The 24,758-nt window shown below is 42.8% G+C and overlaps 5 protein-coding genes across 7 annotated transcripts in view; all 5 read right to left on the bottom strand.

Annotated features, from left to right (window-relative positions):
- Positions 1 to 720, bottom strand: part of LOC120418357 (serine/threonine-protein phosphatase 2A 56 kDa regulatory subunit epsilon isoform) — a 61,943-nt gene extending 61,223 nt beyond the window's left edge. The window contains exon 1 of one of the 2 annotated variants that reach the window (XM_039580713.2): positions 523 to 720. The gene's annotated coding sequence lies outside the window, so the exon portion shown is untranslated. Of the gene's footprint in view, positions 1 to 306; positions 471 to 522 lie in introns of those variants that run through there. The other variant, XM_052711312.1, reaches the window with a different exon arrangement.
- A 3,330-nt stretch (positions 721 to 4,050) lies between these two features.
- Positions 4,051 to 4,838, bottom strand: LOC120418361 (uncharacterized). The gene is made up of 2 exons (XM_039580721.2): positions 4,746 to 4,838; positions 4,051 to 4,679 (listed from the first exon to the last, which is right to left on the bottom strand). The coding sequence occupies exon 2, from the start codon at positions 4,666 to 4,668 to the stop codon at positions 4,165 to 4,167; it is 504 nt and encodes a 167-aa protein (XP_039436655.1). The 5' UTR covers positions 4,669 to 4,679; positions 4,746 to 4,838; the 3' UTR covers positions 4,051 to 4,164.
- A 4,686-nt stretch (positions 4,839 to 9,524) lies between these two features.
- LOC120418348 (uncharacterized) lies at positions 9,525 to 10,446 on the bottom strand. Its single transcript, XM_039580699.1, has 2 exons — positions 10,306 to 10,446; positions 9,525 to 10,251 (listed from the first exon to the last, which is right to left on the bottom strand). Exons 1-2 carry the CDS (start codon positions 10,408 to 10,410, stop codon positions 9,607 to 9,609), a joined length of 750 nt encoding a protein of 249 aa, XP_039436633.1. The 5' UTR covers positions 10,411 to 10,446; the 3' UTR covers positions 9,525 to 9,606.
- A 2,004-nt stretch (positions 10,447 to 12,450) lies between these two features.
- LOC120418342 (39S ribosomal protein L43, mitochondrial) lies at positions 12,451 to 13,207 on the bottom strand. Its single transcript, XM_039580691.2, has one exon. It carries the CDS (start codon positions 13,091 to 13,093, stop codon positions 12,521 to 12,523), a length of 573 nt encoding a protein of 190 aa, XP_039436625.1. The 5' UTR covers positions 13,094 to 13,207; the 3' UTR covers positions 12,451 to 12,520.
- A 5,300-nt stretch (positions 13,208 to 18,507) lies between these two features.
- LOC120418386 (uncharacterized) overlaps positions 18,508 to 24,758 on the bottom strand; it is a 67,509-nt gene continuing 61,258 nt past the window's right edge. For both annotated transcript variants that reach the window (XM_039580760.2, XM_039580761.2), the window contains exons 4-9: positions 23,485 to 23,925; positions 22,535 to 23,422; positions 22,268 to 22,477; positions 20,644 to 22,197; positions 20,065 to 20,580; positions 18,508 to 19,870 (exon numbers count right to left, since the gene is read on the bottom strand). In XM_039580760.2, the coding sequence (XP_039436694.1) occupies positions 18,846 to 19,870; positions 20,065 to 20,580; positions 20,644 to 22,197; positions 22,268 to 22,477; positions 22,535 to 23,422; positions 23,485 to 23,925 (4,634 nt within the window). In that variant the 3' untranslated portion in view covers positions 18,508 to 18,845. The remainder of the gene's footprint in view (positions 19,871 to 20,064; positions 20,581 to 20,643; positions 22,198 to 22,267; positions 22,478 to 22,534; positions 23,423 to 23,484; positions 23,926 to 24,758) is intronic.

Genomic DNA, 24,758 nt, shown 5'->3' with positions numbered 1-24,758 from the left:
TTACGGAAATTGCACACAAACATTCACTGGTCAAATTTGAAAAGAAAAAAAAAACACTTGAAACTTTCACTGAAATTAAGAAAAAAGCAGCCTCCTTCGGTTCCTGCAACGAGCACTTCCGGCGCGGAGATTTCCGCGTAGATCCAAGCAACCTTCTTGATTCTTCCTTCTTCTTGACCTGCTTCGTTTTCTTGCCTTTCTTCCTTCTTTTTTTCCTAGCTGACTTGCGGAGCCGCAAAAATCAGACGCAATTTTTTTCCCTTGCGCTCGAAAATTGCCCACAAGAAGCAATCAAAAATCAAGAACCTGGTTCCGGATTCTTCCCCGTGGAGCAAGAAAACTCCGCCAGCCGAGCCGAGAATCCGCAAATCTATTTCCGTCTCTTTCGTTCCGCCAGGGGGCGCCTGCTGCGATGACGATCCGCGGCCAACTTTTTTTTCCTTGTGCTTCCTCCTCTTTCCCTATTTTTTCAGCAGCCCCAAAAAAAATCTTCCCTGCAAAGAAAAAGCCCCCTTTTCTTACCGCCGTCACGCACTCTCGCCCAGAAAAACACGCACACGCACTTCCGGTTGGTCACGCACGGTTAATTTTCGGGGTCCGGTCGGTCGGGGGGTTCCTGCGTGGTTCTTCTCCGGTGCTTCCGTTCCGCGGCGGTCGTGAAAATCGATCGCGTTTTTTTCAGAAATTTTTTCTCCAACTTTTTGACGTCTCGTTCGCTCGGTGTTCGCTCGTTCTCTCCTTTTTTCTCGCTCTCTTTCTATTTCGCCGCAAATGTCGCACAGGTCTGTTTCGAAAATGCCGAACAGCCCTGTTTTCGAAATAAGCCCAAGTTCGAAAGCTGTATTGAAAGTTCGGAAAAATCTGTAAGAAATTATAAACATTTCAATTATTTTTTTTATCTGGAAGTTTTCACAACATTCCGATTTCACAATTAAAATACTTTTCAAAACTTAAAATTTTTACACTCTTTTGAGGGCGAAGGGGTCGTACATAAACCAAGTGGCACTTGTTTTATACAAGTTATTTTTTTTCTTTTAGCGGACACTCGAATTAACGAATCCGCTCTGTACAACCACAGACAACAGACGTAGCGGCTAGAACAAAATAATTTGAAAATCGTGTGTAAAAACATGGCTGCCGCATCCTGCTAATCTACTAGCGCCATCTGTTAGCCTATTGCCACTCTCTAAAGCAGCCATGATGGTTTTCTGAGAAGGTGTGTTTGAAAATGCATCACCCAAAAATGTTTAAAAAATATATTATTTCAATTTTTCGAAAAAAAAAATTAATTGGTAAAGATTATGTTTTTATGCTATAGTAAATCTACTTTAATTATTCATTAACACGATTTACAAGCACATGGAAGTTTTTTTTTTCATTTAATTATCAATATTAAAAAAAAGTCTAATCTGATGCTTTTTTAAACACAGCAAGCAAGGCCGCGCTTGAGGCTGTCAAATTCTTGCTGGTTGTTTTTATAAACAAAACCAACAGAGGTGAGCGAAAATAAGGAGGAGACCCGGTGGAAATCGGGAGGATGGGAAAGCGTTTCTTGGAGGATAAAAGAACCGGAACCAGAAACGAAACAATCCGGAACTGTCGAAGAAGGAAAAACAGCAAGGCATGACACGGTAAAGTCTGGATGTCATCGGCGCCGTCAGCAAGAGCTATTATCACGGCCAACCCCGTTAACGTTTTGGCCCCAAACGACCACATTCCGAAGATTATCTCCGGAACCGACAAACCAGCTACCACGAGCATTTCAACGCTCACCTCCAAGGCATCAACCTCTTCAACGCCCTCGAAACCCACCCCACCTTCAAGTGCCGCCTCTTCCGGCGAACCCTCGTCGCCATACCAAAGGCCCGAATCTTGAATGTTCTCCCCGGCGCGTCAGATTCCCCCACCGGATTTCTAGTGCAAGCGATCCTCAAACACCAGAACCAGAACAAACGATTACAAACGTTGAAAACCAACAAAATGAAAGTAGGCGGAAAGCGATATTTTGACAGCGGGCAATGTGTCAGGGCAAAGCGACTGCAGCGCCACAAACGGATTGCCACAACTAAAAAATCTGTAGCAATGATTTACACAAGGGAAGAATCGAGCCCAAACGTCTGTTGTCTGTGGTACAACTATTTAAAAGTGATAATTTCGCATTATTTTTTTAATTTAAAATTTATAATAAAACGTTACTTAATCCACCTTTAGGTGGTTGGTGCCTTCCTCGCATTCATAAAGTGTATCCAGGTTTTTAAGCGAAGATGGCGTTCGAATGGTGAACGCCCGAAATGTCAAAATCGCGCAGTAGCACCAACATTAGAAAAAAAATGTGGCTGTCATGCCATGGCACACTTGTTCCGTAATGTTGGTACCACTGCGTGATTTTGACATTTCGGGCGTTCACCATTCGAACGCCATCTTCGCTTAAAAACCTCGATACGCAGCCTCAAAAAAGTGTATAAATAACACTTATTTTTTATCAAAATATCTGAGATCCTACTTCAAAAAAAGTGTTTTAAAACACTAAAGTACTTATAACTTTTGATAGGGTTGTCAGATTTTCAATCTTTTGGGCTTGTTGGAAAGTTTTTTTGATTACCTATCTAACGATCATTTGCATGATAGATCCGAACAACTTTTTCATCAAAATATTAAAGATCCGGCTTCAAAAAAGTGTATAAATAACACTTAAGTGCTCATATCTTTTGATAGGGTTGTCAGATCGAGTTGGAAAGGTCTTTCAAATACCTATCTAACAATATATAGCATGACGGGTTTTCTTACAAAAACCACCCTTTTTACAATCTTCCGAAGTTTCGCTAAAAACGTTTTTTTAGCATAACTTTTTAAGTACTTTTCTAAACTTCATAATATTAACTAGGGTCTTGTGGGACCCCAAGACGGATCGAATGAGATCAAAACGGTCGAAATCGGTCCAGCCAGTCCGGAGATAATCGTGTGCATATTTTTCGGAGCACGGACTCACATCCAGACACACGCACAGACATTAGTTCAGAATTTGATTCTGAATCGATAGGTATACGTGAATGTGGGTCTACGAGGTCGAATAAAGAAGTCCATTTTTCGAGTGATTTTATAGCCTTTCCTTATTGGGGTGAGGAAAGCAACAAACAGATTGCAAAAAAAAAAAAACGCGAGTTAAAAAATATTACGAGTACGGTTTACTGGTAATTTCCGAGGTAAATTTTACCTTTTGTGAAAAACAAAGTTAGTAAAAAAAATTTTTTTAGTGCATCCAGTCCCAGTCACGACGTTCTCGCAGGATTCTAGCAGAGTTCTTACAGAGTGGATATTCTTACAGCATTCTAGTAGAAATGTTCCACCGTTCTAGAAGGATTCTGTCAGCTATAATATTTCGTGACTAGGGTGGTGCAACTTTAAAAAACTTCATCATCCCGGTACGAGAATCGAACTCACGACCTCTGGATTGGAAACCCAGCCTGCCGCTAGTCGAAACCCATCCCCTACCGGTCAGTATTCCCAGTGAGCATATTTCGTGCTTTCCATTTCATTAGGGCACAAAACTTTTGTAAACAAGAGTGTATCCCTCTCACACCTTATGCAAACTGTCATTTGAGTGAAAGGGATACACGATTGTTTACAAAAGTTTTGTGCCCTTTTGAAATGTTTGGCTCCATTTACTCTTTTAAGGGATCTGACTTTGCCGAGCCAGACAGGAATCGAACCCATCACCTTCCGCTTACAAGGCGAAACCCGTAACCTCAAGGCCACGGAAGCTCGGCAAACTTTGCGGAAGACATCGTCTCGATCAGATCCATTCCAGAGATACAGATTTCCGAATATTAACATACCATTTTCGTGTGAAACAGCTGCCAAAATTGTGTGGAAGGTTTGTTTGGACTAACCAATGAAGCAAAATGCCTTCTTTGGTCATTAAGAAAAAAAAAAGTTTCAGCCCAATAAAAAAAAAAAAAAACAAATGAGATAAATTTCTGGTTTTCGTGGAGATCTAAATAAAAAATAGAGAACAATATAAAACAAAATTCCATCAGTTTTGATCTAGGTTTGATTTATTTTCCTTTTATTCTGATAAATGTAGGGATAAAACTAACAACTGTCACAGCTTGTATTGTACTTTGTTTCAAATGAGTTTAAAAAAACATCAGCACCACCATTCTCCTACTGTCCCCGTTGGCGCTTCGGTTGGTCCCTTTCAGCCTCATAATCTTCGTCATCGGACCATGTCTCGACCTCGAAGTCTTCTCCGTGTTCAAAAACAACCGCACCAAAAGCTGCAACCCGCTCGCCGATCTCGTTGATCTCCTCCTTGATCTCTTCCATCCGCTCACACATTTTGATTATCCCTTCACTCGTTTTTTCGGTCTGCTTAAGCAAAATTTCCCAATTTTGACTGCCGTGTTTGCCGGCGAAAATGATCACCTTGCTGACATAGGTGTCGTAAACTTCCTTCGTTGTGCGGCATTGATCCTGGCACAATTCAACGGAGGCCTCGACTTCCGCGAACTTCCATTCTCTGACGTCGTCAACTTGGTGCCAGTGTTCCAGTAAACCATTCAGAGCCGTGCACAAGTCATCGTACAGCAAAATGTTACGATTTACTTCGGCGATTAGCGGCAATAGCTCCAAAAGGTCGGCCACTGCGCTCGCCTCGGAGGTGTCCATTGTTTTTTAGTCTGGAAATTGAGTTGGTTGATCAGATTCTTGGGAAAATTCAAAATTATGAACAAATTGTAGCCTACAAAAATATTTGAACCGTTTCTGGTTCAGGATCAGCGGCGAAAACAAAAATCAGCAAAAATGTGGAAGAAAACAATAGTGATTTGACAGGTTCGTACACGGTAAAATTAGTTCAATAATTTTCAAGCAAAATTGGGTTACACTACTTTAAAAGAAAATTTAAATGAAATTCTAAGGAAGAACAACGGTTTTTCGGTGTTTTTTTTCCAAATTAATCACATTTTATTTCTGTTTCATTTAGATTACAAGAGCTTATTTCAGTGATATGCTTTCTTGTCCTTGAAGGCAGTAGTAAAAAATTAACTTTGTTTCAAATACGTTTAAAAAAATCAGTCAAATCTTGTCCCTACTGTCCCCAGTGCCCACTTCCACCCCCATAATCTTCGTCATCAAACAACGCCTCGATCTCGGCGACCGCTCCGTCAACAGCGGCCAGCTTTTCGCAGATACTGTCGAACCGTTCCTTGAGCAGTTCAATCTCCTCGCAAAGCTGGTCCATCATCTGATGCATTTTTGCATCGTTTTCCAGCAAATTTTGAACAACAAAAAAAAAAATCGTTTTAAATTCGAAATTGGCAATGTAAACACAAAACTGCGAAAGAAAACAATAGCGGTTATCTGACAGATGCGTACACGGTTAAATTACTTTAATTACTTTTTACATTTGGGCTTAAGCTTTTTTTTGAGCTTAAACATTTGTGAACACGCTAAAATAGATCAAACTTTTTTGCACACTTAGCAGACGTGTAAATCCTGTGCACCCTAACCAAAAATCATGATTTTCTGAGTTCAATATCCCACTTTTCATACGATTTTTTTCAGTTCAACCCATATAACTATTTTTATGGTTGTAGTACCTGAACTCAAAAAAACGTATGAAAAGTGGGATATTGAACTCAGAAAATCATGATTTTTGGTAAGGGTGTACCAAATCTTTTTCGGAAAAGTTCCGGCATCAAATTGTTTATGCAACTGCTTAAAAATTACAAAATTAAAAGATTTTATGATTTCGGAATAAATCATTTTGTTTTTTTTTTTTTATGGGATGCTTAGAGTTTTTTTCTTTCTTTTAATTTATTAACAAAATTAAGCATAGGCAGAAACTCCGATTTTTGTTCAATTTAATCAGCCACAACTTGTTTTGTTAATTTCTTTCAAATATTAAATCTGTAATTCTGTAATTCTGTAATTTCGGAATACATTCGTCCGGCTTCAGCTGAAGATTCATGCTGTCCCATGTTGCATGTTCGAGTGTAGACCTACGGAAAACCTTGCCGCGAGGAGAGGTGAGTGAGAAGTACACGAACCACCTACGACATAATTCCTCGGGCGGCCCAGGTCAACTCGAAGTTACCCCAGGCACCCCCAGTGCAGGACACATTGGGGGTAGAAAGCGGATAGATATTTCAGTGAATACAATAATTATGACAATATAGTTTCATATAATCCTTATTCCTTAATCTTACCTTTTGACACTATCAAACCTAGCAATATTACTATTGCATCTTACCATTCCCTTTTGATAGTGTCAACTTCAAACCTTCACTCATTGTGCAATTAACACATAATTTCCGCTATATTCTTCATGCGGAATCTTCGTCTAATTTCTTCGCCTTATTATCACTGAACCACGGCGCGATATTGTTCTCACATTTTTTGAGCTTCAACGACCGATTGTTATTCACGCACTTATAAAAATACTTGTTCTGTTTCGCGGCTTTGTGAAAAATACACGTGTGTTGGCTGATACAATGACTTTTTCGGTCATCGTATGCTCGCAAGGTACATGAAAGAGAAAAAGAGAAAAAAATGGGATAAGTACAATGTAAAATAAAATCGAACATTGGAACAGACTAACACAGAAAGAAAGAATAAAGAAACCTTATTTTGCAACTAGACAGAAATACCAACTTGTAACGAGAAGTTTACAAGAAAACAACTGAAGTTGTGAAATATGGGACAAGACAAGCAAACTAGAAAAGTTAATATATATAATAAAACAGATTGAACGTACCTTTAATCATATTAATAACAGTTATGCCCAAATTTCTTACCAATTTTTTTCAGCAGTTACATTTCTACAATAATGTATTGCGATTCCAAGTTTGAAGAATAGAGTAGTTAAAGTTTGTGAGGTAAGGGACAAGTTATAGCAATAGCAAAATAAATAGATGGATAGATTTTAGATTTTACTAAATTGTATCTTAAAAGAATAGTAAACATCTATCTTGTTTTGAAAATAGCCAATGCACCAATTGCAAACATACAGCATGTCACGTTCACACCGTATGGAGTAAATGTGATAAGCTATATGTCCACATTCGGGGCACCACCTTTTTTCAAAATACAGGAAATGATAGAAGGAAGACCCCTTCTGTATAGTGGAAGATTTCTGCAACACCTTGGATTCGGACCAGACATTTTGTCTGAAATAAGAGAGAAAGACAAATATTAAAATTGTGGTATTATCACTAAATCCTATCATCCTTTCACCCCCCAAGACATGGTCTATCCTTCGTGCCTTCGTGTCTTGGGTGATGGCGAATTCTACCTTCTTCAATGATCTTCGGACCACCTCCAACTAGAATTCACAACAGGACCCCCCTCGGCTCCAGTTTACAACATGACAGCGACGAGAACACAGCCGAATGGGAGTTGACAGTATCAAATGCATGCTATACACTTTGCTTTGCTGGATACTTACTAATAGCAAAGGGCGAGAGTCCTGCGACTCTCAGCAATCATGAATACTGCCCATTTGCCACAATTTCTTTCAAATATTAAATCATTGACAAACGATAACCGCAAAGAATTACTGTCCCCGACCTCGCACAGGAAGTTTAACCTCCTCTTCGTAGTCTTCCTCATCGTTAGAGGAAATGGTATCCGACTCGACATCACCACTCATGCCATCGTCACCTTCTTCGTCGTCCTCTTCACCGGCAGCATCCACATACTGTTCCATCTGGCCGCAGACCAGGCCAATCTTCTCCAGTATCTCCTCTGCCAGGTCCTGCAACCTTCTCATCGTCGTAACTTCCCACTCGCCGCCCAAGTTGTCCTCGTCGAGGGGTTCATATTCCTCGACGTACTGCTCGAACTCTTTCTTCGCCTCTAGGAATCGGTGCAGCCACCAGCCGGCAGCTCCGGCAGGACGAAATTTCTGGTCCTCCGTGAAGGTTTCCAGATCCTTGGTCAACTCCCGGCAGGCGGTCACAAGCTGATTCACGTTGGATTCAAGCTGGCTCACGGCGTCAATTACCGAGCAATCGGGTCCGGTGGCCGCTTCCGAAGTGTCCATAGTTTTGGGGTCTGGAAAAGGAAATTTGTCCAAATTAACTTGAAGAGCACTCCCTAACAAACTTTATCTTGCCTTGTCCGTTTTCAAACTTCACGACGAACACAAAATTGCAAAAGAGAACAATAGAGAAATCTGACAGATGCGTACACGGTTCAATGATTACACGAACTTTTGTTTTGTTTTGAGCAAAACTACAGAACCAAGCAATTTTGGTTAGACTCTAACATGACGTTAAGGATTATTTAACTAAAACACGGACATTTCTAATTAACGTGTAGATATGATTTGATAGCTAATTAAAAATTATTTTTTTGTCTTACACATCATTGCGCATTAAAAAACCTGAGAAGGATTTATTTTGATCAGGTTTTGCCTTCCTCACCTCACTGAGGCAAGGCTATAAAATCACTCGAAAATTGAACTTCTTAAATACAACTCCTAGATATACCTTCACGTATACCTATCGACTCAGAATCAAATTCTGAACAAATGTCTGTGGGGATGTGTGTAGACATGATTTTTTTTCCACACGATTATCTCAGAACTGGCTGAACCGATTTTGGCCGGATCCGCCTTATTCTGTTCGTTTTGGGGTCCCCTAAGACCCTATTAAATTTTATTCTGTTTAATGAAGTACTTTTAAAGTTATGCCAAGAAAAAGTTTTTTTGTTGCTACAAAAAAGGGTGATTTTTGCATAACCTCAAAGGCCGGATCTTTTTGCTTACGCGCGAGAGTCGCGCAGCATGCGTAGGAATTTTGGTTTGACCATGCGGGGGATTGGCAGCCACACCCCCTTGCATGCGTATCGCCCGGTTGCCACATTGCTTAAGCAGTGTCTGCGTCTCTTCTGGAAAAAATCTGTATTAATTATGTTGCTGCATCATTTTGTCTCGACAAAGATTTACACGAACTTTTTTCTGAAATATATAACTCATGGGACTTTTCTCCTTTATTTTGGAGAGTTGGTGAAAAAAAGAATTGAAAATTGCTGTTCAAGTAAAACCAATAATTATAAAAAATAAATGAAAAAAATAAAAAAAAAACTCTTAAATTAATTTGTAAATACAACCTAAAATACAACATGAATGCGAGGAAGGCACCAACCACCTTAAGGTGGATTAACTAACGTTTTTTTTAATTTAATTTTCTTCGTTTTTGATGAGCTGTCAAAGCATAATTTACACGCTTCATTAGAAATGTGTATGTTTTAGTATAATAATTATGATTTACTATGATGATTTTACTCAGTTAGTTCGAATCAATTTTTAAACAACATTTCGATTCGTATTCCGTTCCAAATGCAAAAATATAATAATATTCAAATTTTTTCTAAGATTTTTTTTTTAATAATATTTATTGCTATCTCGAATATGTTCTATCTTAACAAGCGGATTTGGCAATTCCAAATTTCAGTGTAAAAGTGCACACCTTTATCGTAACAATCAATGCCAACTGAGAAAGAAGGTAAGCAAATCAAACCCATTCACTGTACAGAACGCGCACATTTATTTTGTCTTCAATAGCGCAATAACAAATCCATTTTGTTTCTACACTTTTCCAGCTAATCCAGCTCAAATTCAATATCATCCTTATCGACGGGAGCCTGCTCTTTTTCCTCGCCGCGGTAAGTCGCCTGCTGCCGGAACTTTTGCATCGCCATGTTGCACACCGCGCCGAAGACAAACCGTTGCGACCTCGGCAAGTTCGCACTCAGCTCGCGGATCATGCCCTGTATCTTTTGCAGCTGCCCTTCGTCAGGCTGGCCCGACGAGAAAATGTTCTCCTTCATGGCCATGTTGAACAGTAACCCGCACGCCACCTTCTGTTCCGGACCCAACATCGAGCCCATCTCCCGCGACAGATTCCGGATAGTTTCCAACTTCTCGCGGTCCAGCTCCATGGAAGCCATCTTACTCGCGGACGACGCTTCGCCCACGTCCTTCTGCTTCTGCTTGACCTCGTCGCTACTGCGTTCGGAACCTGTTTCGGGAATTGCCTCTCCTTCCTTATTCGACGCCGCAGCCCTTTCGGCCTTCCACCGCAGAAAGTTGTCCATAAACTTGCCGATGAACGATTTCAAGTGCTCGAGCTTTCGTTCGCTCAACTCCTCCTTGGGCTTCCAGATCCGGGTGGACGGTCCCTCGAGCGGATCGTAGTCCAGGTTTAGGTTAGGTCCGGACATGGCGGCTATTTGATCGGCGATCGGCTAAAAAATCTTTTTGTCTTTATCGTGACCACACTCAAGTCTTGAAAAACTTACCCAGTTTGGGGATAGAACCGTTCGGAAGTGGCCTGGAACGAGCCGGGAACCGTTTTTCCTGGGGGAAATCGAATCGGAATGACGGAGGGATCCAAACAAAAGCATTTGCCGTCAGAAATGTCAAATCGAATTGACAACTTTGTTGCACGTGTTTGTGGGTTTACTCAATATTCAAGTAAAGTTTAGTTTGAAGCCCTGCTGATGTACATAATGAATGATGGGACTCGCAACTGGGTCCTATATATAGCCTGTGTTTATTTTTATGTTCGATTTATTGGGCAAACTTTATCATATTTCTATTTAATTTTTAAAAGGCTTTAAAAAAATGCTCAAGTAAAGGTCAAGAAACGGGTCACGCAGCTAAAAATGAACAGAAACGTTTGAAGTTTCTTCTCGCTATGCTTGTTTGCAAAAATGTATTGATGAAGAAAAAATCAGAAAATGGGCTTTACTCTCGGCTTTACTAATTTAAATGTGGCTATAAGCTACAAACGTTTATATAATTATTTAACTGTATTCGATACAGTAAAATATTAAAAAATTATGCGGAATCTAATCTTATTTAATCTAACCATAGCGCAGCCATTCTTTCGGAAGCATCCATGTTGTTACTTCCAACATCATTCTTTTCTAAACGGCCAGGCCAACTGCGTAAAGTTATCCGCAAGGATGATTCGTTGAATTGGATTGATGTTACAGCAATGCATCGTCGGAAGCACCATGCTAAGAAGTGTAGGTGCTCCGGGACCCTCTGGGATGGGACATTGAACACTAAATGCCGTGGTTATAGCGCTACAACTCGCTCAAAATGCAAAATTCGAAGAGATAAAAAAATATTCATGGATTAATAATTTCTAATTTAGAATTGGGTACTAAAGCCCTATGTCAATTTTTATGTACAACGGTAAAAACACGATTAAAAACCATTCCTGATCACTTTTTTTTCATTTTAATGCAAATTTTTTTTTTTTACAAGACAACATTTTTTCGATGGATCAACTATGGTCCCCTTGGAAGGAGCTGTCAAGTATGTAGGAGCTTTTCTGTCAAGAAGGACCGCGAGGTTAATTTTTCAAAATTGATTTTAAAATCAATTTTAAATTCTTTGTGGTCGTACAAAGGGTCATTGTACTCAGAAAAATATGCTTTATCGCTGTAAACAATAATATCAGCAATCTAAGCTTCATTTTAGGACCCAATTGTTTACTTTAATTTTTTAAAGGGTTAAAAAAATGGAAATAAACATTTTTATACATGTTTTTATTGTGAAATTGTCTCAGGAATATGAATATGATAAAATTATCACTGGACAATTTGATTTAGGGGAATCAATGCATGTAATATAAATGGATTTCGATTTTTTTCAAATAAAGAAGCTGTTGTGCAATGACATTTTTTGGCTGCTTTTATTTTTTATCGACTTGGTGTGTCAAGTTGGGTGGGTGCTCCATTGCATTTGATTGTGATTTGGATTGATGATATAAACATTTTTATGGTTGTAGTACCTGAACTCAAAAAATCGTATGAAAAGTGGGATATTGAACTCAGAAAATCATGATTTTTGGTAAGGGTATATGATGTGGCTTAATTCAATCATTCAAGTGTTTGGGCACTTGAATAAAAAGTGTGGCGTATTTTCAGTGTAGTCCCAAATGTTCCCTTCAAGCTGCAGTTCGAACCGAGTTGATATCTGGATGGAACATTTTTTTATTTGAGTTTGAAAATTTTGCTAGTTTTTCACTGAAATGCCAATAACTCCAAAAACAATTTGAAATTAATTTTTAAGATTTTTGACGTTGACCTTAAAACTTTGTGTCCCAATTTGCCCCGATTTAGTTTTATATGTACAAACAACCCCTAAAAATTTCAGGCAGATTGGTGAGGTCGATGCGAGATGGGTATGCTTTGCTCGTGGACTCGCTCTTATTTAATATTAAAAAAAGATAAATGTAAATAAATCAGTAAGAAATGAGCAAGCAACTTATTTTCATGAGTTTTGTAAGATAAGTAAACCTATTGTTTGAACAGTGAAATTCTGCAAATTTGACGGAATACAACAAATACCGTTAAGCTTCGATATTTATATTTATTTGATTTTCAATTTAATCGGACTTTTCGGATCGAAACACAACAAATGAATATACCTAGTTTTCATTATTTTCCTTTTATTATACAATCTAATAAACAATAAAACTAGTGCTTCCAACCGCATTCCTTACGACGACCCCTCCGTCTTGCCGGATTTGTCCCCGCTCTCGAGCTGCTGTGCCTTGAACATTTCCAGCAGCACTTCGGTGGCCGTCTGCGGTTGTCCCTGCACGCGGCCCAACTCCTCACTCGGAAACTGCGCCACATTCGTCGACGGGTGCTGGTGCGTGAACGGCGTCCACGGTCCCTGCACCGACGGCACGTCCGTGTGCCACAGCTTGCGCAACCGAGCTCCCCCGGCGGCACCGGTGGCCTGCGTCCGCAGCACTTCAACCCACTTCCGGATCTCGTCGCGGGTGCTGTTGCCACAGTTGACCCACTGCCGGTCCCCGTCCAGATACTCGGCACTCATGACCGCCGTCCGGTGGCGCCGGGGCTTCACGTACACCACCACGCCCGGGTTGGCCCGGCTAAAGTCGACCAGGTCGTTCTCCAGGAACTCGCGCATTCCCTTGCTGGAGCCGTGATTTTTGCAGTACTTGAGCGTGATTCGCTGCAGCTGGCACACGTACCGGCCGACGCCGTTGGCCAGCGGGGCCCGCGGGAAGGCCGACTTGAGGAAGAGGTGCGAGTTGGACATGATTCCGGCGGCCGGCGAAATCCGGTGAAGCACTTTTTTTTTTGTTTTGAACACGCGAGGACAGACGTAATCACACAACACTGCTGCAGATCAAAACATGTCAAAGTGCGCGCACGCTTGTGAGGGAAGACTCAAAACAGCTGCTTTTTAACTCAATTATGTCTGTCTAGATGAAATGTGCTAGCAAAGACGCAAACCACCAGGGAAGTTTTCAAGATAAAACAAACACGTTTTACTGGGCCTTTTTCCGTTTTGCTTGTTTTGTACGTTTGATTGAAGTTAACATTAAAATGTATTTTATTTGAAACTTTAAAACCAAAACCTTCCATTTCAGTTGGATTGGAACGGAAAAGGATAAACAAACGGTTTAGGCCTTTTTTTCCTAATTTGCTGTAAAATTGTCCTGATGTAAGCGAACAAGAAAGAGTTGCAAGAAGCACCAAACCTCTATAAATCAGTAAATTTCAGAAAATACCCATAATGTTAATTGACAAATTTGAGAATTTAATTTTCTGAGAGGTTCGCAGTTTTTCCAGCTATGCCAGAAATGGCAGTTTCTATTAGCTTTGATATTTTAAAAATGAAAAATCGCGCGTTATGTATTTTTTATTATTTTTGAACTGGTTTTACTGTAAAATGTTGCAAACACACTAAAAGTGTTCATTGTTACGATCGAATTTCATATTGTATACAATTGGGCACACAAAAAAATATTATGGTAATGACAAAAGTAACTTACTTTTGAATTAATAAGTGGTTAAAATTTGCTACATTAAAAGTTTTTTTCTTGTTTTGAAAATGAAAACTTTTACTGCTACAGTTTTTGAAAATCTCATTGCTAACTTATTTAAAAGTTTTAACTTTTAATTCGACTGTATAATTTCTTTCATTTCGTCGTTCTCGTGTAACCGTGTACGCCTAAGTCCAAAATGTAAACAAACGTTTAGGTGATTCCGGTGGTTAGTGAGTGGTGGTCCACGACATCAATCAAAACAGAACGCGTCCGTAGCCAGGACTTGTACGCGGATACCTTCGAAGGAGGATGGTGCGGAACAAGGTTAAGGGATTAGGGGAAAGTTGGTTTTCAAAAGGATGAGGCCAGCTTCCTGCCGGATCTGCAGCTGTTTCACGACCGAAATGGGTGAGAAGGAAGCTTGGGTGTTTGGTGGCGTTTGTGTTTGATTTTGTTTGTTTTTGTAGGACGCCGTTTATGCGGATGTGAATTTGCACCGGTTGTATTCGATAAAGTTAATTTTAACGGTGAGGAGAAGGATCCGACGGAAGAGGGAAACGACGAGAAGCGATCGGAGGTGGTCAGCGCGGATGTTGCACTCGGTGCCGGCGGTTTACGACCATCAGCAGCATGATGTGCCGGAAGTGATGACGGGACAGTGTGGGATGTCCTGAGGGTCCGCAGTCCATTTCTCGGTGCGGGACATGTTTGACGAGTATTACATAAACATCCGGAAGAACAGTTTGCACCAGTTCTGGAAGAACCGTCTGTACGAAAGCCGCAGGTCCTGAAGCTGTCGTACTCGGATTACTTCCAGAGGTTGGAGCGATATCCGACGAACCTGATCAAGAACATCTACCTGGAATACCGAAGAAGTCACCGGTGAGCAGGGTTGTTAAAATATCAAAATAGCAGCTCTCAGCAACTACAATTATCCCGCCTGAATATTCATGCCTCAAATACAACTACTTTTCTCTCCTCATTGAAACTCTCAGCGCCGAACATAGCCGAACACGTTTTCGTGATTACCCACTCGCGATTGACATTTTCCTTTTCTCTCTCATTCTCGCTCCCACGATCATCCTACCGCAACAGCGTTTAACCACAAAAGCCGCCACAAAACCAATTTTGCAAACGTAGTTTAACGGGACGTTATGCGTGGTCGGCTCCTAATCGCCATCTCGCGTTCTCTCATTGCAGTTTTCGGAGAGATTGAGAGACTCAGCGGTGAGAGCGCATAGTCGAGGAATAGGGAAGGAGTGATAGAGAGAGAATGACATCGCTGGGAATCACGAGACACAAGAAGAGATTTCACAAGCTATAGTGACGGCCGCTATACTCTCGGATATCTTTGGTGCAGAGATAATCTATTGATAGCTTTTCTATCACTCTTTTGCAACACTGCCGGTGAGTATTGAGAATGTGTTCAGTGTCTAGCCAATTAAATTTACTTTCAAACTCTTTCAGCAAACTCCCGCCCGCAAACTCTCAACTCGCGACGGCGCAGCATCGGCCGGATGAACTGACAACATCCTTGCCATTCTCGAAGGAGGACCATGTGATCGGGAACTATCGGTTCAGGCGCTTCACTTCCCAGTTGGAAAACGTCGACTTACCTTCCCGAATCAACACCCAATGGCCAACTCCTCCAAGCCTGTCCTGATGATGGCCGGCAACGAGACCACCCTGTTCTCTACATCGCTGTCGCGCTCCAAAATGTAGGCCGCGATGTTAACCTTCGGGAAGTCGCGTGTTTTCGCCTTTCTTACAAGTGCCCTTACAAACTGTGTACAAAGTACACGTACGCGACCTCCGGTGGGTTAAGCAGCATAAGCAGCAGTTTTAATATTACAATAAAAATAAAAATAGAAATAAAATCCATCACATTTTTCGAAAATCATCACTGTAATGTTAAATGTTATTTATTGTTGCCATAAAAAGTTTCTTCTTATAATAAAAGTAAAAAACTTTTACCGATACAACGATTTTGTTCTAGAAGTGCATGGTAGTATCAAAAACTTTCCAACTTTTAAATTAAAAAGTTTGAACTTTCTACGAATATTCACCAACGCGAACTTTTAATCCAACGAACGATCTTTTTAAATTTAGAGTATTTTTTCTTTGTGTGGGTACTAAAGCCCTAAGTCAATTTTTATCTAAAACGGTAAAAAAACACGATCAAAAACCATTTCTGATCACTTTTTTTCATTTTAATGCAAATTTTTTTTTTGACAAGACAACATTTTTTCGATGGATCAACTATGGTCCCCTTGGAACGAGCTGTCAAGTAGGAGCTTTTCTGTCAAGAAGGACCGCGAGGTTAATTTTTCAAAATTGATTTAAAAATCCATTTTACACTCTTTGTGGTCGTACAAAGGGTCATTGTACTCAGAAAAATAAGCTTTATCGCTGTAAACAATAATATCAGCAATCTAAGCTTCATTTTAGGACCCAATTGTTTACTTGTGTGTAAACTAAACTGTATCAAAGACGATTTAAGTCTTGATTTTAGTTGTATTTGTTTATGTAAAAACAAATATTCGTTTGAAGTTTTAATTAAAGTTTTTTAAGTTACGAGTGTTTAAAATTAAGTGTTTGGATACTTGAGAATTTTAGATTTGAAAAACTTTATGGATGAAGAAATATTTTTTTAATTAAAGAATTTGTAAGAATTTCAGAGCATAATAATCTAAGAATTTTAAAATTTAAGAATTGTAAGATTTTGAAATTTCGTAATTTTTTAATTTAAGAATTTGGAATTTTGGATTCTTGAATTTTAGAAATTAAGGATGATGGAATTTTAAAAATCAAAATTAAAATATTTGAGAATTAAAAAAAGTCGGATTTTTTTTAGTTTGAGAGTTATTATTTATTAAATAATTTAGGAATTTTTGAATTCTAAAATTAAAAAAAAATCAAATTTAAGATTAGAAAATAAGAATTCTGATTTTTTTTAGAATTTATGCATTTTCTGAATCTAAGAATTTCCTTATGATTATGAATTTGGATTTTTGGAACAATACAATTTTAAAATTTCTGAATTCTAGAATGTTAGAGTTTTGGAATTTCCGAATTTAGAAATTGAAAATTTCAGAATTTAGAAATTGAAAATTTCATAATTTTGAAATTTAAAACCTTTGGAATTTTAAAATTCGAAAATATTTTTATTATTTTAGAATTCAATAATTTTTAAATCAGATCATTAGAATTTTAGAATTTAGGGATTTTCGAATTTTAGAACATTTAAATTATGGAATTTTAGAATAAGGCTTTCTAGTCGAAAATTTAACAACACGGTTTGTCACTGAAGTTAAATCATAGTTTTTGCACTGGGCCTAGATTTTATTTTTCATGATTTAAGAATGTTAAGATTTGAGAAACTAAGAGTTTCCGGATTTTAGGGTATAAGAGTTTCTGAGTTTCTTAATTTTAGGTTTTAGAATCCTAGAATTTTAGAAAATAAAATTTTAGATTTTCAGAACTTTAGAATTTGGAATTTCAGAATAGTCAATTAAGAATTCGAAAATGAAAAATTTGAAGAATGTCAACTTTTTTAAATTTCTAGCCAAGTATAAAATCTTAGAATTATTAAATTTGAGATAAAATTCTAAAATTAAAAAATTCTATAATTCGGAAACTTTTATTTTTTTTTATTTCTGAAATCCTAAAGTGCAATAAAAAAAATTCAAAAGGTTCAGAATGAAAGAATATTAGAATCATTACTTTTTTGAATTTTTTGAATTTTTGAATTTAAGATTTTTTTTATAGTTGTTTCCTCGGTTGTTTCTTATTGTTTTGATTTTAAGTGTTTTATTTGATTTAAATTTATTTATTTTTTTTTATATTAACAGAAAACTTCAGGAAGGTTCGGATACATTTTATTTCAGCAAACACAACAAGATTTTTTTTTTATATTTCTCAACTAATTTATTCAATTTCATTGAAATGGAGCATAAACTTTTGTCACAGTGATACATTGGGTTCGTGTGTCATTGTATATTTACAGGCTCAGTTCAGCATATATTTTTAAATCGATTATTTTTTTTTTGCTTCATTTTTTTCCTTTTTTTCGTAACTCTGTCCTATCCTCGCCCTCAAGTCTTTCCAAAACAACTTTTTTTTTGTAATGATTTTTCGCGTTTCTGTTCATCGGTCACTAACAAGCGGGAAGAAATAAATAAATAAAAGCATCGCGATGTCTGGGACACCGCGCATCTCTAACCTACTAACTGGAAAATCTACCTTTTTTTTCTTCTTATTCAAATCCTTCCTCTATTAAATATCAAAACTTGTCCAACTATTTACACTTCCTGATTACGCGCCGCAAATTTGATTGTTGGTAAACACTAAAACAAAGTAGGTACAGCATAAAAAGAGGTGATAAAGAGAACCGCTCCCAAAACTTAAAAAGAAAAGAAGAGAAAGTAACAACCAGGTGCAAAACCAGAGCCACTCGCAATTCTCTTAACCATTTTTTTTTTAACTATGCAATATTAAGTGCTAGGACTACTCCAACGTTAGGTATACTTTTTTTTTACTCTAAGCAGTCGAGAGGTGTTTAGTAAAGAGAGGGGAAGAGAGAAGGAGAAAAGGACGTTTCTATTAAAGGGGAGAGTCTACGTTTGAGGGGAAAAGTTTGTTTTTACGTTTTAAAAATAGTTTGTTTTCCTTTTTGTTTTGATTTGCTTATTTACACATCCAAGGGATGAGGGGAAAGAGTTTGGCCCACGTGGTTTTGTTTTGTAAATTGTTTTGATTTTAACCCAACTTTGTCTGGTTTCGTTCTAGCGTGTGATGGTCGTTAAACGTTGTGATCTGTCAAATTCTAAAAAAAAACTGGATGAAAATTGGAACTGGATTGGAAAGAAATGTTTTGTTTTCTCTAAAAGTCGACACATAAATCCAACGGAAATCAAACCGGCCACCGGGTTCGATTCTGCAAGAGTAAGCTTGTTCCATTCGTTTCTAGGTTATGTAACAACAATCAACGTGTATTTGGCTTCCAGATCTCTTAGGCTCTCAGTTGGTTCCGGGCGTCACCGGTGGCGGCGGCACGGTGCTCGTCCGGTGCTGATCCGGCAGGGACTTTTTGTCGTTGGCGCTGAGCACAAAGATGGGCGAGCTGTAGTCCAGGTACTTGTCCGCGCCGATGCTCATCATCCGGTTGCCGTTGCTGTAGTGCTTCATCTTGTTCTTGCCCCGCTTGAGCATCACGAAAACGACGAGGATGCTGACGAGGAAGGCGGACGCCGTGGCCAGCACGAACACGATCGTCTGGAAGGTGTTTTCCGGAATGCCGGACGATTGCTGCGGAACCGGAAGGTTGGTGGAGATCTTGTGCGAGAATCGCGACTGGGTTACGTCCGCTATCAATGCTCCGTGGTACATTACGAAGGCATGGTCACGGACCATCTCTTCAATGGCAAAAGCATCGTCCACCTTATTGTCCTCGATGAGATCGAACCGAAGCATGACGCTTCCGTCGAGATTCTCGTGCACTCGATAGTTGTCGAAGATGCTTCCGATGAGTCCGGTCAAATCGTTCCGAAGAACTTCGTACAAGTTCAGCAGCGATCGCTGGTGCTGATTCGTCAAGTGCAGTTCAATCTCCACCGCATCGATCGGCGTGAAGAGACAGTTCCGGAATCCCCGCTTGAACGTACTCGACAGCGGAAGTTGATTTCCGGCCGCGTCCACGCACCAGCACGTGTCTCCGTTGCACTGAGTCGGCTCGAATGCCCCATTTTCATCGCAGGCCACCGGGAAGGAGGCGGCCAGCCGGAGGGCCTGACAGCGCGTGGTCGACGCGCTCAGCTTCTTGCCGGAATCTTCGATAAAGTTGCTACCGTCGTCGGTGCGGGCCATCTCGATGATCTTCTCGGTGACGGCCGCCACCGGGCTGATGTTCCGGACGCGCGGTTCCGGCGCAAAGTTGGCCAGGGTGTTGGGGGCGCTGGCCGACGGAACCGTCGGTTCCACGTCTTCGTCAATGTAGTTGTTTTCGTCCACCAGGAAGGTTATTTGCCGAATCAGTTCCTCCATAACTGTGTAAAAAATGATTAAACATTAGTCAAAATTGGGTAACTTTGCACGATCGTGTAAAGTGACAGCTGGCAATGAGCTTGTGTTTTGATTTATTGTTAAGAAATTCTGCGGTAAGTTTTGGTGAAAGTGAAAGTGTTAAAAAACGCCAAATTCGCGCGACTTGCGAAAGAGAGAATGAAGATTGTCAAATCACCTGGATCGCTGGATTCCTCGCCGCTCGCAGACAATCGCCTCCTGGCCTGCCGGCTGCTGCACTTGGGCTCGGAACCCTTCGTCAGCGAGCCCTTCACCGGGGCTCCCTTTTTGTCCGCACACCAGCAAACTCCCAGGCTGGGAGTTTCCTGCGTCGTCGTGCCGTTGCTCGGGCCCGTCGAGCCCAGGCACTGGACCGGGCTCCAGAAGCCGGTTTCCGGGTCGCACCGCGGCTGGAACCACGTGCTCGGCTGGCCGGCCCGCTTGGCGGCCATTGCGTTCTTCAGCCGGAGCCGCTCGCACTGGGACAGCACCGGGCAGACGCTGTGGCAGGCCTGCTCGCTGTGGAACAGGTTCTTCGACTGGCAGACGCTCGCCTTGGGCAGGTTGACGGGCACGCACTTGTTGAGGCGCGGGCTGAAGCGCCACTTGGTCGTGCTGTCCAGGTCGTTACTGTCGGAGAGGTGAATCTCGGACGCCAGGCAGCTCGATTCGATCGATTCGAAGCAAACATCTCCTGTTGGGAAGGGAGAGGAAAGGATTTAGAACGCTGTAAAGAAACTCAAGGTCGAAGTCTTACTTGTTTTAGCGCAACAAGACCCCCGGTTGCTGATCGGATTGAGCTGGCAGGTGTGCGTCGAGGGGCACAGGTCGGCGTCCACCTGCGGTCCGCAGGCGATCTCGCGCCCACCGGATTTCAGCGGGAGTCCCTCCGGACAGACGGAATCGCGGATGGGCACGCAGATCGGCATCTTGGGACACGGCACCGAGATGCACTCGACCTGGATGAGCTGGCACTCTTCGCCGCGCGGGCAGCTGATCTCCTGGCAGGGGTTGCGACACTCGCACGTCTTGCACCCGTTGGCGTCGATCTTGTGGCCGTACTCGCACGGTGGACACTTGCGCAGCGGGCACTCGCTCTTGGGGTAAATTTCGCAGTTTGGTTGAGCGTCGATGGTTCGTGTTCCGCTCTTTTCGTTGCCGTTCTCGTCAACGCACCAGCAGGCATTGCCCGGACCACACTGGATCGTCCGGAAGGTTCCGTCCACGTCACACTGGGCGATGTACTTCTGCTTGGGAGGAACTCCCAGCTCGCTGGCCTGGTGCAGCTGGATCGTTTGCAGATGTTGGCAGGCGGTCTTCAGCTGCGGTTCGACACACTGAGTTCCGCATCCGTTCGAGCAGCATCGCTTCGATCCTTCGCAGTGGGAATCCGTTCGGCATTCGTACTCACACGAGTCGGACTCGGCGTTTTCACTACCCGGTGGAACCAGGAACGGACACTGGCCTGGTTTCTTCGGGAAGCAAGCCGGAACCGGTGGGCAGTACTCACCTTCGCAGGAAACCTCAACCGAGCGACACTCCTGTCCTTCTGGACAGCTGACGGTATCGCACGGATCACGACACTCGCACGACGGGCACTGCGAGTCGGAGTCAAGAATGAATCCGTAGTCGCAACCCATCCGGCAGGTCAGATCCAGACAGCCGAGCGATTCACGCAGATCTTCACAGGACTTCTTGGTAGCGTTCATGCCACGTGTTTTCGGAATCTCCGTGCCAAAGTTGTCCACGCACCAGCACTCTTCAATGTCCAACTCGATGAGTTCCTCCGGAACAGCTGTGACGACCGAGGACATTGGCTTCTTCAACAGCGTTGACGGTTTGACCTCCGGCTTGTCCAGATTCGCGTTGGAGTTCTTCGACTCCAGCCGGTTAAAGTCGATGATCTTCGCCGATCGGCCCTGAACTCCGAGATCGTCAACGGTCTCCGCCGAAACTAGCATTCGCTGCCGCAGGTAGGACATCATCGCGGCATCAGAATCGGCGACTTCCGTTCGCGCACTTCCGTACACATCGTCCACCTTGATGAGCTTGAGGTTCTGCGTCGTAGGCGTCACTGCTGAAACGTCCCGCTTGGCTCGCTTCGCCTCCTCCAGCAGCTTGCGCATCTGGCGGATGTTCTTCTGCTCCAGGTAGCGTCGCTGCTCGACCCGGTTGACCCGTGCCTTCCGGACCGTACACTGGACCGCTTCGTAGGCGCCGTCCATGCTGCAGGACGGCGGAGGCAGTGCCAGCTCCATGCCCTCAACCGTTCCCTCCATGCGGTCGGAAAAGTCCCGCAGGTATTCGCACACTGAGTGAAATACAATTGTGTTAAAAAACGAACTTCTAAAACATATCCGACAAACAAAGCAAGTACTCACTGGATTGTTGACGTCCTTCCGGCGTCGGAACGGTTTCACTCTCGATCGGACAGCAGACGCTACCGGACTCGCCGTGCAGCTTGCGGCACTCGTGCGTCTCCGGGCAGATGATGGTGTTCGACAGGGACCGCTTGCGGCCGTTGGCGACGTCCTCGTCGTCGGCGTCGTTGAAGAAGGTGCGGCTCTGGAACTCGCGGCTGCGTGGGTGATCTAAGGGAAAAGTATAAAATTAGTTGGGGTCTAGAGAAGTATTCAGGAAGTACTCACCAAGATGGCAGTAGGCCAGCTCGCCGGTCACGTTGTCCGCAAGCGGCGTTCCCAGCTCGCACGGGTTTGAGTAGACCAGATCCGGCTTGCAGACCGGCTCCGAAGAGCACAGTCCGGAGAAGGACGCACAGGATGGGTCCTTGGCGACCTCGCAGTGCGATCCGGACGGGCAGAGGAAGCCTTCGCAGGGTTCGGAACACTCGCACGTTGGACAGCCGTTGTGGTCACTCTTGAAGCCGTACTCACAGACGGCGGCGCAGATGTTGTGGTCACACAGACCTTGGGAACCGTCAACGCTACGACCTCCACTGCGACCGATCATGTTCTCAACCCCGTCGCAGTTGACCATCTGGGCTGCGCCCATCGTACCCTTGATCTTGTTGCCGTTCTTCGGATCGACGCACCAGCAGACCAACCCGTTGCGAGAGCATTGCCTCGTGGAGAAGCTTCCTCCGGGGCCGTCACACTGGGGCACGTAGCCACGACCTTCACGCTCGTTGACCGACAACAGTTCCGACAGCATCCGAGCCTGATGACAGACGGTCACGTTGTGCGGCTGTTGACAGTTGCGGCCACACCCATTTGAGGTGCAACACTTTTGCATCTGGGGACACTCCAGGTCGTGACCGCAGGGAGTTCCGCACAGATATCCAGTACTATCAGTGGACATGATCTCTTCCGGTTTAGGGCAGGTTCCAGGCTTTTCGAACTGCAGCGATGCCGGACAGCACACTCCGTAGTCGTTTCCGGATTGGACTAGACAGCGGTACAGTGGTGGACAGGACGGCTTACCGGGGTCGTTACCGCACAGGAAGGGCCGAGCAGTTCCGCTGATTGCCAGCGGTTGACCCGCTGGGCAGAGATCCGACAGCGAACGAGCTTTGCGACCTGTTGGAATTAAAAATCAAGATTAGTAAGGCATGACCATCGTAAGGATCCTCAAAACCTACAAGTCGGCACCGGTGGGCACGGTTCGTTCTTGCACTCCACCTCCAGCGGTTCGCACTGTTGTCCCCGCGGGCACTCGATGCCCTCGCACGGATCGCGACACTTGCACACCGGACATCCACTGCCCAGGTCACGCGCGAACCCAGCCGGACAGAACATCCGACAGCTGGACGCCTGACACTTGGTAACCTCCGCGATCGTCGTGTCCGTACAGTTGACCTCGTTGGCATCGCCGCGGCGACTTCCGGCCAGCTCGACGCCGTACTCGTCCACGCACCAACACTCGGTCCCGTTGACCTCGTTCGAGCACTGGATCGCCTCAAAGTCCCCGTTGGACGTACACCGCGGGATCTGCACCGCCTGGAGCAAACTATCGCCTAGTGACTTGGCGCGCCGCGACTCCGCCCGCCGCAGGTGCTGGCACGCTGTTAATTCTATTTTTTCTGGAAGGAGAGGGGGAAGGGTTAGCATAAGGGTTTGCATTTCATGACATTTGTGCTCGGAAGGCACGTCGTTAGGAAAACCCCAGTAAAAAATCTTAAGGATTTTAGCTAGTCGGTCCTTCAACCGAAATCAGCTTGATATGTCAGATTTGACAGCTGACAAATGTGCACGCTTAAACAAGAAAACTCATTTTTGAGTTGAAATGCAAAAAAGTCATGTTTTCGAAGGTCATTTCAAACTGGCCCCCATGTGTAGTGACTCAAGTGGTTTGATGCCGCCGGGGTTTGGCAAGACGATGGATGACAACAACAACACGATACTAAGTGGTGCATCTCCGGTTATCGGACACAACTTTGCCTTCGCGCTGTCTGTCGTCGACAAAGTGCATTCGAGATAAAGGGGGAAAAAAACTCGTGTAGAGTTGGAGGAAGGGGACATGCCTTTGGGCGCTTGAAAGCAGCAAATCGGAATCAAAACGGAATTCTGCTGCTTGGTTTGGCACGAGATTCGCCGGCTACCCGAGTTGAAGTTGGTTGTTAGTTTAACTGAAATTTTATAAGATATTCTAGTTTATAAAAAAGCCAAACTCCAAAGATTTTAGTTTAAATTTGGGCTGATTTCCATGATCGTGTAGCGGGTTTCCACATAACCTTCCTCTCAATCTGTCAATATATCTTATTTTATAGCAACAACTTATTTGCTATAAAAACCGACGTTAAAAAGCAAATTGTACACGTTAAAAGTTGTTTTCAGCAGTTTTCATCAAACTATTCGGAATAAAACACATTTCACCCGCAATTTCTCCTCGGGCTGTTGAACTCTTCCCAGAACG

Source organism: Culex pipiens, chromosome 1 (genome assembly GCF_016801865.2).
Source record: "Culex pipiens pallens isolate TS chromosome 1, TS_CPP_V2, whole genome shotgun sequence".
NCBI lineage: Eukaryota > Metazoa > Arthropoda > Insecta > Diptera > Culicidae > Culex > Culex pipiens.
The sequence above is the reverse complement of the archived record's forward strand: the minus strand, read 5'-3'. Positions and strand labels throughout refer to the sequence as shown.

Excerpts from the sequence above, each read along its gene's own strand:
- LOC120418342 (XM_039580691.2), bottom strand. The coding sequence starts at position 13,093 with ATGTCCAACTCGCACCTCTTCCTCAAGTCGGCCTTCCCGCGGGCCCCG.
- LOC120418361 (XM_039580721.2), bottom strand. The coding sequence starts at position 4,668 with ATGGACACCTCCGAGGCGAGCGCAGTGGCCGACCTTTTGGAGCTATTG.
- LOC120418348 (XM_039580699.1), bottom strand. The coding sequence starts at position 10,410 with ATGCTTTTGTTTGGATCCCTCCGTCATTCCGATTCGATTTCCCCCAGG. Across the intron at positions 10,252-10,305 it reads CGGTTCTATCCCCAAACTGG|CCGATCGCCGATCAAATAGC; the intron begins GTAAGTTTTTCA and ends AAGATTTTTTAG.